This window comes from Sphaeroforma arctica, assembly GCF_001186125.1.
Source record: "Sphaeroforma arctica JP610 unplaced genomic scaffold supercont1.155, whole genome shotgun sequence".
NCBI classification, from domain to species: Eukaryota; class Ichthyosporea; order Ichthyophonida; genus Sphaeroforma; species Sphaeroforma arctica.
This window is the reverse complement of record NW_014040403.1, coordinates 17,441-28,423: the sequence shown is the minus strand read 5'-3', so window position 1 is coordinate 28,423 and position 10,983 is coordinate 17,441. Positions and strand designations below refer to the sequence as shown.

Sequence of the window (10,983 nt, the reverse complement as noted above, 5' to 3'; positions counted from 1 at the left end):
ATAGTAAATAGACAATAGTATATAGTAATATATATATATATATATATATATATATATATGTTTACGTTTCGTTATCACAGCATCCCTGTGCACAAGTTTCTCTCTACATTTTAACATGCGTATGTAAATATCTTAACTCGATATTGCGTTCGCCACTACGGTTTTATGCACCCGAGAGTGAGTCTAACGAATCAAGATATATGTAAGATGCAGCAATATGTTGTGGAATGCAAATGACTGGCGATTAACCATATGGTTTGATACCTTACATGCTTGACTTCGCAGGAGCAAAGCACATATGGGTATCAGGCTGGAAGGCAACTTTATTGAAAGGATTAAGAAAGATCATCTCGCAAACAAAGCAGGTAGGCAGAAATTCAGCTTGCGCTATTTGTTTTGCTCTCGGCCATCGTTTGAATGTAGTGAATAATAGGTAAAAACAGAACTACATATTTGCGAGTTAGATTCGTTTTTAAACCTCAGGCCCCGGCAGTAAGTCGACTGTATGAAATATCCATGTTCGATTCAAACAGAGGATGCCCATTGCAGCTCATTCATACTATTGACCTATATTGACAACCAGGGCTTAAGCGTGGACATGTGCTCATCACTATCAATAGAATGAACTGCATAGGGGAGCCAAAGGAAGTTATCTACAAGATGCTGCAGGAAGGTAAGGGGTTTGCGGTGCGATGCACTGGTTCCCCCCGCCCCCCCCCCCCCCTCCATGCTAATATCATAATAGTGGCGTCTCCACGCGCAGAGAACTTGTCTTTTGAATTCAGGATCGTCGCTTAGGCTACATCAGAAGTGAACTTTCTGTGTGGATGTATCGACTTCAATCGCACTTTCTTTGGTTCAGTATGTGTATTTCGGCTGCAATTTATGCAGAGCTATGTTGTGTGATTCTACTAATGACGTCGCTACGCGACCATACATCAATACAGGTGGTCTGGTGGAGACGATGGCAGCAGAGGTATACACAAGCCTGACGCGTAAATTTAACACAAACACGATTCTGAAACACTCGTGGAATAAGTTCCATATGGACGCGTGATGCACAACATATTACAAATGTATCCGTTAAGTATCAGTGGCACCGCCTAAACAGACAGTGCCATAGACGGACAATGCCAGAGGTCTCAGGCTAGACCTGACAACCTACCGCCACCTCTGCTTCATCTAATTGAGGCTGTCTCAATCAGTTTCTATATGAGCACAAAAGTAGCCCCTCCTATACCAAAGCCGGTGTCAGAAATATCAAATAATTAATAGAACATGCATAGATCGACCCAATTCATATGATTAGCTCGATGCGAGTCAAATGTCAAGACGCGTGATATTGGTATCGAGCGCAGGACTTGAGTCATGCAAGGATTCGAGATTTAATATAATCAAAGACGAAAAACGAGAAATGCGTCCAGATCTCGATCAGCTACTAAGCATGTGAAACCAATTGGGATTCGAGCTGTCACAACCGGCCGCCAGTTTACTCGGTTGCAGATACCGATAGAACACTGAGCGATACTGAGAACCTAGGATCGGTACATTCCCATCGAGTATAAAAGTAAAAAAACAAATATCTTCAGACCCAAAAAAGTGTCCAAATCGTGCTCAATTGTCATGGGAAGAATTTCCACAAACTTTAAGCGAGGGACGGCAGTCCGACTTTGTTCCAATTTGTGTACTACAACGCTCTTCACATGCTCGTATGATTTTCCAAAATATAACCGCAGACTACTAGTTACTCAACCCATGCTCTTCGAGAAGGCAGAAGCTCTGCTCTGCTCCACAACACGTACAACATGCGCGTCCACTATGATATGGAATGTATTTCAATATCTTTATTTCATAATTGCACTATCCAAGCTAGACAGGTATCGGGTTCTACAAGCTCGCCGGATGATGGAAGTCCTGTACATTATATAAGAACTAGTGTAAATAACACCTAGTACGAGCTCTAATGCACAGGTAGGATGAGCGGCTACAACGAAAGCTGACAATTGACAACGAAATAGCAGCTATCACAACAGCTAATATTGACAGCAAACTAACAGAGCCTATCTATCCGGCCCTGGTACCTCCCCCCCCCCCCCCCAAATTCACGAGACTGATACAACAAACAGCTCGTGAGGTCACTGAGTGTTCTATACGCATACGCTACAACTCGTAACTTTGATGGGGAGGGGGGCTCTAATACCCGACAGCGTCTATGAGGTTCCTAAACTTATCACCACACTGCAATGCTGCGGAGTCGTATAACGCACGTCGCTTAAAGAAGCCTTAATTCACTAATACACCACCCGAGAGCATATGGAAGCGTAGACAAGCGACTATGCGGAGATGCGAGAGAAATACAGGGGCATGCGTGTGTGGCAACAAGACTAATGTTGCTATAGGTGGGCTTGTGTAGTGCAGAGGGAGCAATCCTTCCACCCCAATTGCGTTGTTTACGCGTTCGTGTTCTTGGATTTTCTTGAACTGTCGCCTTTGGTCGGGATTGCTGGCGACCTTCTGTGTACAACTATAATTGTTGAAAGAAAGAAAGAAAGAAAGTGAGCGAACTGCAAAAGTGGTAAACTATCGCGAAGGGGCGAGGGAAATAAAACTTTCTGGAGTTTAAACAAAAACCAACCTCTCGGTATCTGAGCAAGATATATACCAAGAGCAGCGAGAAGCGTACCGCACTAAACATAAAACTATACTGGGAACAATTGGTCCCACTGTGCCGTTAGATACCCGACTCTATGTGCTAGACTGGTAATGCACTCCTGCGCTACGGTAGAAAAATAAAATAAAATAACACACACGGAGGGCGGATAGGTTCAAAGTAGGAAATGAATGAATAAATCTGGAGCTCAACTTACTCTGACTGCTCAGCGTCATGTATTGTCGACCGATTAAAGGTTGTTGCCAGGCAGACGTGTGTACCTAAAAGGCAAAAGAAATGATTTAAACGATAAGCGATTTTAGAACGGAGCTGGGCGAGGTAAAGCCAAGTGCGGTACCATAAAAGACAACAATGGTAATGGTTGCTTGATGGGGCTATAGCGTTGAAAATGGCATACGATCTGACTACAAGATACAAATGCAAAAATATATCAGAAATCCAATGCCAATTCCAAGACGCAAAACTTAGAGAAACTGTATATGCACACCTTGAAGCCATAGCACATTGGAGTATAGCGTGAGGGGAACTGCAGCGGTCGGCACTCGGGAAAGGCAAAGAAAAGCATTTGTATCCAGCTGGTTCCGAAGTGAGCCCCTGCGAAAGTGATACATTTAAAGGTCAATATTTGGCGAATTTCATATCAAAATAAATAAATAAATTTTATACATAGCAGGCAAACTAATAGAAAGCGGCCAGCCGCACCAGATAGCCAGAAAATTGGTTAATTATGAGGTGACAAATGAAAACTATAATAACACCGATATGTAGCCATAGCCCACATACCATCGAGATTAGACTGTTCGCTTAAGGTGATCTGTTCACAAAGCGGACATAGAACACGGACTCTATTCTGTTTGAGCGTATCTGTGCATTCCGGAAGAAAAAAGAAAAGAAGATAAAATGGCCAAGAAATCAGGTCAGTAATTCCCAGTACTCGCAAAATTTATGCTCCAGTCTTCGCGTTGAGAATCTGTAGGTCTGTACAGGGCAATACATATGCATAAAACACATACATTTATACATGGAAAGCACATACACACACATATATACATATACATAAACAATACACATGTACATAAAAAACACATGTATATATTCATAAAACAATACATAGATAGTTGACCTAAAATTTCTCAGCAAGGGTAGTCGCAAAAATTATATTATACTATATGCATAAAAAACATTTTACATATATACTTGGAAAGCACACACACAAATATATATATATACATACAAAATACACATGTACATAATAATATACATCCGTAAATGTGATACGGTTCAAAACTCGAACAGTAAATGCGATATAGTTCTAAACTCGGAACAGTTTCTCACTGTTCATCCCTACATGAAACCGAAATTCACTACATAAAACCAGCCGGACATTTCTTGATAATTGAGGCAAGCATATGTATATATTCATGGTATACTATTGGTTACGGATCTTGAATGAATATTATCGCGAATATCGAATTGATAGAATGCAGTAAATCAAAATCAAAATCGCTCACGCATACGTTTCGATCACCGGAATGATATGAGTTTAAAAAATATACATGTGCTACTTTTGACATCCTAAACCCCAGATGGCAGGTAAATTGCAGAGTAACAAATCTGATACTAATCAAGAAGTTTTTCCGTTGCAAGACTTTTCTTCATCAACACCACGTATATTCAAAACAGTGTTTAGGCACTGGTCGGAATTAAGGCCAGTGTACCAGACATATCAAACTTCATTATGATTGTGTGATCACTTAGACTTACCTGTGAGCCCGGTAGGCAGCAAGGGATGATTGTTACACATTTGCGATCTACATCGGCCAAAGTCAGCTCTTTGATACTTCTCCAACTGGATATAACAAGTGCACATGTTGATATAAAGCGATATTTGAGATATTGACGAATATGATGTACGAGTATAACCCCAAAATAAATGAAGCTTCACACAACAGTGCCGTTTAATAGCCGTCTGAGTATCTCATTGTTCGAATAAACAACCCAAAGCTAACCGAAATACGGCATACGTGAAAGTGGCCGCGCTGTGACAACCAAACTGTTCAGGATTATGCTTTCACAGACTCAATATAGGTACAAGTACCAAAACAATTCCTTACCATTTGTGCCAGCCCCCGAGTAGTTAATATATATCGAGCATGAATGAGCCCATACAGCCTCTCCGCACTTTTCACCACGCGTGCGTACTGGTCCTGCGTCAAATCATCTAAATCCTCATCTAGCATGCAGGAAAGTGCTTTCGAGTAGTTGTGTACCTGCCACAGGTGTAATTTGGAGTCACGATACCTGAGTACGAGCGCTTTTCACATCAATGCTCAATGCGGTAACACACGAACAAACCAATATAGATATCTGTCAGTCGAGAACACCTACAGGCGTGCATGCAGCATTCCTTTGAACGCGAAGGTGGGCGTAAATGTTTGCCCACACGTGGTACCTATGAATCACACAACAAACTTTTAGGGCACTTGCTACTCAAATTCTGCACTCCAGACTGGATAAGATACAGATTGTGTGCACATACATAGATTTGGGTACACAGAAACGAATACAGTGTTAGTGTATATGTGCCACACTGACTTGTACACGCGAACCGTTCTCGTAGTAGGTAGTATATGACATACATATGCAGGCTCAAATACAAGTATGATTGGGCGTCTACATGCATTAAAAAAATAGAAGAGTATACATATGCATTAAATATTCATATTTGTAGAGGTAAATTGGATGCCTCAAGTAAACCATTCTTAGTCTATGTGTACATGCACACATAAATCGATTTCCAACAGAATTTCGAAATACGAACATGAAAATTGTGACTTCTCAAGGCGAGTTGACAAGGCAGTGTGTATTCCATTTAGTGAGATGATATCTACCAATGTTATAGATGGATAACACACACACACATATATATGCTTGCAAATAGAAAAAGTAAATATACGCTTGCAAATATCAAAAATAACCATGAAAAGAAATAAACAAAAAAATGCACACGAATAGACAAGCATATCAATCTAAACTTCGAAATCCAATGTGGAAACTGACATACGAGCTAGTACATAAACGATTCTAACGCATAAAAACTATAACAAATATATAGAAATCTCACATGGAGCATGGGCAGCTTATGTGTATATTATACGGTCAGAAAAAAACATACGAAGACAAAATACAGACAGACAGAATCATCAAACCATTTGAGCATGTATGGATACAAATCTATACACTTGCATATTCTAAGTACCACAGAGTGCTGCTTATAACTATAGTGGCATACATCAAGATATATACACCTACATCTATATAAGTACGAACAAATATACATCCGCACGTATATGAAAAGGTACAACTATCGCATACATACACATGTATATACGAATATTCAAATATACCTAATCACAGTGTATAAATGCATAATTAATCAAGAGTTTATTTCGTCAAAAATATATACATAGGCGAATCTATGCACTGGATAGGCAAAACACAAGGATATCTCGGAAAAAGATATATGTATATATAGGGGTAACTGCTTCGATGTGAAAATACATACGTGTTAACTAATACAAATTCACTGCGAAAATGAATGTAGTTCGTCATGTGATAGGACAGTAAATAACAACAGCTTTCAGGAAGTCCGCCACTTTGTATATGGGCAGGGAAAACAAATATTTATTTGACAAGAACAATATACGAATCGATGTATATGTATTTTCTTTTGCGCTTGAAAAGCCAAACACACGCATGTGATCCCGCACATGATACAATACATAAACGTGTAAATGAACAAATATACATACAAAACCACACACATACATATATACATATTCCAAGCATCTACGTGGATTATAGACGACAAATTGTACATAGTACATGAAACGACGGATTAACGTATATGCATACACACACACATATATATACATACATATACACATACATATCTCAAGGACATCTATGTGGAATATGAAAGGCAAATTATCAAGACGTCGCACATACAAATTCCAATCAGGGAAAAAAAACACGAAAACGAAACATAATGTTGTTGAAAATTCAGGTATTGATTCAGCCGCAATATCGTATATTTGTGGTTATATGCACGTATATGTGTTTTCCATTGATGTGCAAAGCTTTTCAGGTGGTAATCATATTTCACACATACACGATCAGAGCTTATACGCACAATCTAGACTGAAATGATCTGAGTCGATCATCTGTATTGGCTGAATTTGTAAACTATCTCAAAAAAAATTCCGAGCATATCTTAGTACGTTTATATAGGTATGTCATATATAATCTCGACAGTGAATTCCACACTGTCAGTTCGAATTTTGCATAAACAGTCTTTCCATACGTGTATCAGAAGCGTTGCACAATCCATATGAATACACTCACATATGTATATAACAGTTCATACCCAGACATCGTAGTTGTAGAAAGTCGTTCTTGAATGTGCGCTTACTATATAAAATCTATACACACACACACATACATATATATATATATATCGCCATCCGTATGAAGTGCTACATCATGCGTATGCGTGTGCACGTAATTTTCGCAATGTAGGACCGAAAACATTTTCTATATACCATCATACGCACGGCCGTGCCCTTGCGTTCGAACTCTACACATACGCAATTATATATGCGTGTACAAGTACACGTAGCAGCAGAACATTTGTGCTGTAGACTTTCGAAAAGTATAGTTATCTATGGACACATGAAAACACAACAATGTTTACCAACGAACATGCTTGTACAATTATTATTAAAGGGTACTAGGACATCCAATCCCATTCAAATTATACTTAGGGCTGCCTACGATCGAATTCAAATTTACAAAATAAATATATAAAGTACAATGTGTACAACAAATATATATATATATATATATCTATATGCATAAATATGTGGACAAAGTAAAACTAGCACCCAAATATATATATATATATATATATTAAAAATATAAACATATCCATGCATATATTTACTTGTACTTGTACACTCATAAACATAAGTAGGAATACACTAGTTAAATATCGGAGAGCGATTGTGCTACACTGACCTTGTAGTGCTCACAGGTGTTAAATTGGAAATGTCGCACTCAAAGATTTACCTGCGGTCGAAGACCAAAGAGATTAAAAGCATCCTCTATGTACGATTCTTCCACAGCACAGTAGAACTTGTTGGAGTTCTTGTGTATAAAGGTCTCAATCCAGGACGATGTGTCCGAGCTCAACGAGACGTCCATCTTTCGCCTCTTCGAACTATTATCTAGTGACGTGTGGTTGATTCTGGCCGCGACCGCAGCTTTTAAAACTGCGCGATGGGACGTCGACGGGAATGCGGTTGTGATGTTTGTGGGTGATATACGTTGCCGTGAATTGTGGTTTGGTTGTGCCGATGCTCGTAGATTTGCAGCAGCACGACGAAGATTGGCTGTCTGTCTATAATTATGTGCGTGTGCGCCTGGATCAATATCTGATTTTGGTTCAACTGGCTTCTTTGCTGCCGGTTTTCGTTGGGATTGATGTGCTGCACTATACTCGACTTCTCGGTCACCTGCTTTGCGAAATACGCTCCTGTAATGTCGTTGTATTCTGTACGGAAAATTCGGAAAATTTATATCGAGTGTGTGTATATTTATACGTGCATTGGTATATGTTGACCTAAAGTGATTTAGACCACTACCATTCACTGACTTCGAATGGAAGAGTGTTCTCAGCGGAAAGAGAAACTGTGCTTCTCTAAACGAATTCATACACTTTATTTCCTAAAGTACATACATATAGAGTATATGACTATATGGTGTAACAGCGAATGCTCACTCTAAACCCTATGTTTGTTGATTTTAAGACTGAAAGGAACACTCACATGTCTTATATTAATTTCCTACCTTCCCTCGGCCCGTCCCCTGTTTACGTCGTGCGTTTTAGCCACTGTAGAGGGATCAAGATAAATAAAACCGGTTGGAATCAATTTCTTCAACGCGAGTGGATCAAAGTCCAAAAGTTCTTGATGATTCTGTGTCCTCAGATCAAACTCACTCACTCTCACAGACAGTCTCACACAGCAGGTCAACAATTTCGTTTTCAGAGACTCGGTCAATACCTACTCTCGCTCTGCCCTAATAAATTCAGGCTATAAATTTTAAAACCATTTGTTTATCCGCTGTTCAACCAGGGTTTATTGAGAAAAAATCATCGGCATTTTGAAATTTTGAAATTTTAGGCAGCTGTGTGAGAGAGTCAGTGACTCAGTGACGCACAGATCAGCTGAAATTTAGGCAGCTGTGTGAGAGAGTCTGTGACTCAGTGACGCACAGATCAGCTGAAACCTGATGGCCGGTTTTTATTTATTTTTTAAACCCAAAATAAAATAAAATTGCCGTATCACGCCTCACTGGTATTTATTGATTATGTAATGCCACATCACATCTCTAAGTAAATAGTAAAAATATCTAAAATATTCGACAATACCACATTTTGATTTCAGTAACGTTATATTTAGCTAGGTACATATATTATCCATTCATGATATGCCATACCAACTAATACATGGCTGATTACTACGATAGTAATACAAACACAAGGTACTACCGAAATCAAACATGAAGCTGTATATATACAACTATTTCATCATTTTGAATGTGTAGAAATGGTCATAGAAAGAGTAAAGACTATACATCAATAGCTTGAAAAAAATGATCACATGATGTTTTTTTTACATATAGATTCTATGATGGTTTTTGTGCTAAGAAGCTCTGTCATTTAATATCATAATGACAACTGACGATAGCTACGACTTGAAACACGTTGCGTTGCATGCTAATATTAAAACACCACATCAATCCAGAATCTCAAATACATCATACAAATCCATTGCAAGATAGACTATAGATTCGTTCTCCATCATAACTAATGTTAAACAATTCGATATGCATCGACAGAGCAAAATATATACTGTGTCAAGGCGTAAAACACAATTAAACAAGAGTATAACGAATACCAAATCCCAAACACCAGTTTGTAGTGTCTGCAAGACTACGAACATGTAGTAAATAAGGTGGATGGCCGAACCAACTCACGTAGTAACACTAGGTTGGTTGGTTTTAGTGATTCATATGGTAATAAATAAAAGTACTATGTAGTAGATATCCGGAACGATTGCAAGTTCAAATCTTATATTGTTCGGTAAATTTTGTGATGGAACAAGCCAATCAATTGTGTCTACTAGAGGTCAGCACTATTATCCAGCGGGTGGGTTGTTTAGAGAAATAGGACCAGGGGAGTGGCAATAAGGTTCGATAATAATTTCTAAAAATTGTACAAAAAAACAATTTCGAACGTTCCCCGGAATTTCAGGACAATAATAGTCCCAACAATCAGGCCAGGGGGTGGAGTTTTATTTGGTTCTTGTTGTCTCAATATTCTTCTAAAAGGAATGTATGTAATCATAAAAATCTTATCCTGTGTATCATCGCTCATATAATAAACAGCAATAATATTTTGGAAGTAAACACGGGCATTATTCGATGGGTGTAATGCGTATATTCGTCAATAACGTCAACGATTGCACTACGGTCGAGGCAAATAGTAGGCATGAAAATCAAGCAGTCATGACCGAGTTTCGAAAAACCAAATTTGGGTCTATTAATGTGCATAGCGAGATATCTTTGTGCACGTCGCGTATATATTCGGTATATGGTTAGCGCTCGGCACTGTGTCAAAGATGGAGTCACTCAAGGATCTCCCGAAAAAGATCGGAGACGGAACCAAAAAGTTCGGGGAAGGGACTAAAAAGATTGGTGAAAGTATATTCGATGGCACCAAAAAAATAGGCGAAATGACCTTGTCTGGCACTCGACGACAGTCGAGAACAGGTTTGCAAAGGACTGGTCTGAGCAGAGTCCTTCGGATCGATGAAGGTAACGGTCACAGCATGAGTAGCGTGCGTGGTATAAACAATACTCAAAGCAACGCGTCAGCTTCCACTGCGGGGAAATCTAGGAATGTCTCTCAAAACCGTACCGAAGTAGGTTCGATGGTCAACAGGAATGCAGCTACTAATACCGACTGGGATCGCAAAAATCCCCCGGGACGACCTAAACCACCAGCAAAACCTCCGCCGCCGAAGTATGTACAGAATTCAGAGTGTATTTCTAATCTATTTTTCCAATCGGGGTATACATTCATATATATATATATATATATATATATATATATATATATATATATATATATATATATATATATATATATATATATATATATATATATAATATATATATATATATATATA

The 10,983-nt window shown here is 38.8% G+C and overlaps 3 protein-coding genes across 3 annotated transcripts in view; 2 read left to right on the top strand and 1 right to left on the bottom strand.

Annotated features, from left to right (window-relative positions):
• The first annotated feature begins 239 nt into the window (after positions 1-239).
• Positions 240-1,590, top strand: SARC_03154 (hypothetical protein). Its single transcript, XM_014303051.1, has 3 exons — positions 240-365; positions 584-673; positions 948-1,590. The coding sequence occupies exons 1-3, from the start codon at positions 299-301 to the stop codon at positions 1,055-1,057; spliced, it is 267 nt and encodes an 88-aa protein (XP_014158526.1). The 5' UTR covers positions 240-298; the 3' UTR covers positions 1,058-1,590.
• A 548-nt stretch (positions 1,591-2,138) lies between these two features.
• SARC_03153 (hypothetical protein) lies at positions 2,139-8,443 on the bottom strand (the record flags this gene model as incomplete). Its single annotated transcript, XM_014303050.1, has 7 exons — positions 2,139-2,524; positions 2,868-2,931; positions 3,159-3,265; positions 3,455-3,535; positions 4,436-4,520; positions 4,786-4,941; positions 7,799-8,443. 7 exons carry the CDS (start codon positions 8,441-8,443, stop codon positions 2,451-2,453), a joined length of 1,212 nt encoding a protein of 403 aa, XP_014158525.1. The 3' UTR covers positions 2,139-2,450.
• A 1,960-nt stretch (positions 8,444-10,403) lies between these two features.
• SARC_03152 (hypothetical protein) overlaps positions 10,404-10,983 on the top strand; it is a 10,944-nt gene continuing 10,364 nt past the window's right edge. The window contains exon 1 of the mRNA XM_014303049.1: positions 10,404-10,817. Coding sequence (XP_014158524.1) covers positions 10,414-10,817 — 404 coding nt within the window. The 5' untranslated portion in view covers positions 10,404-10,413. The remainder of the gene's footprint in view (positions 10,818-10,983) is intronic.

Excerpts from the sequence above, each read along its gene's own strand:
- SARC_03154 (XM_014303051.1), top strand. The coding sequence starts at position 299 with ATGGGTATCAGGCTGGAAGGCAACTTTATTGAAAGGATTAAGAAAGAT. Across the intron at positions 366-583 it reads TCATCTCGCAAACAAAGCAG|GGCTTAAGCGTGGACATGTG; the intron begins GTAGGCAGAAAT and ends ATTGACAACCAG. Across the intron at positions 674-947 it reads CTACAAGATGCTGCAGGAAG|GTGGTCTGGTGGAGACGATG; the intron begins GTAAGGGGTTTG and ends ACATCAATACAG.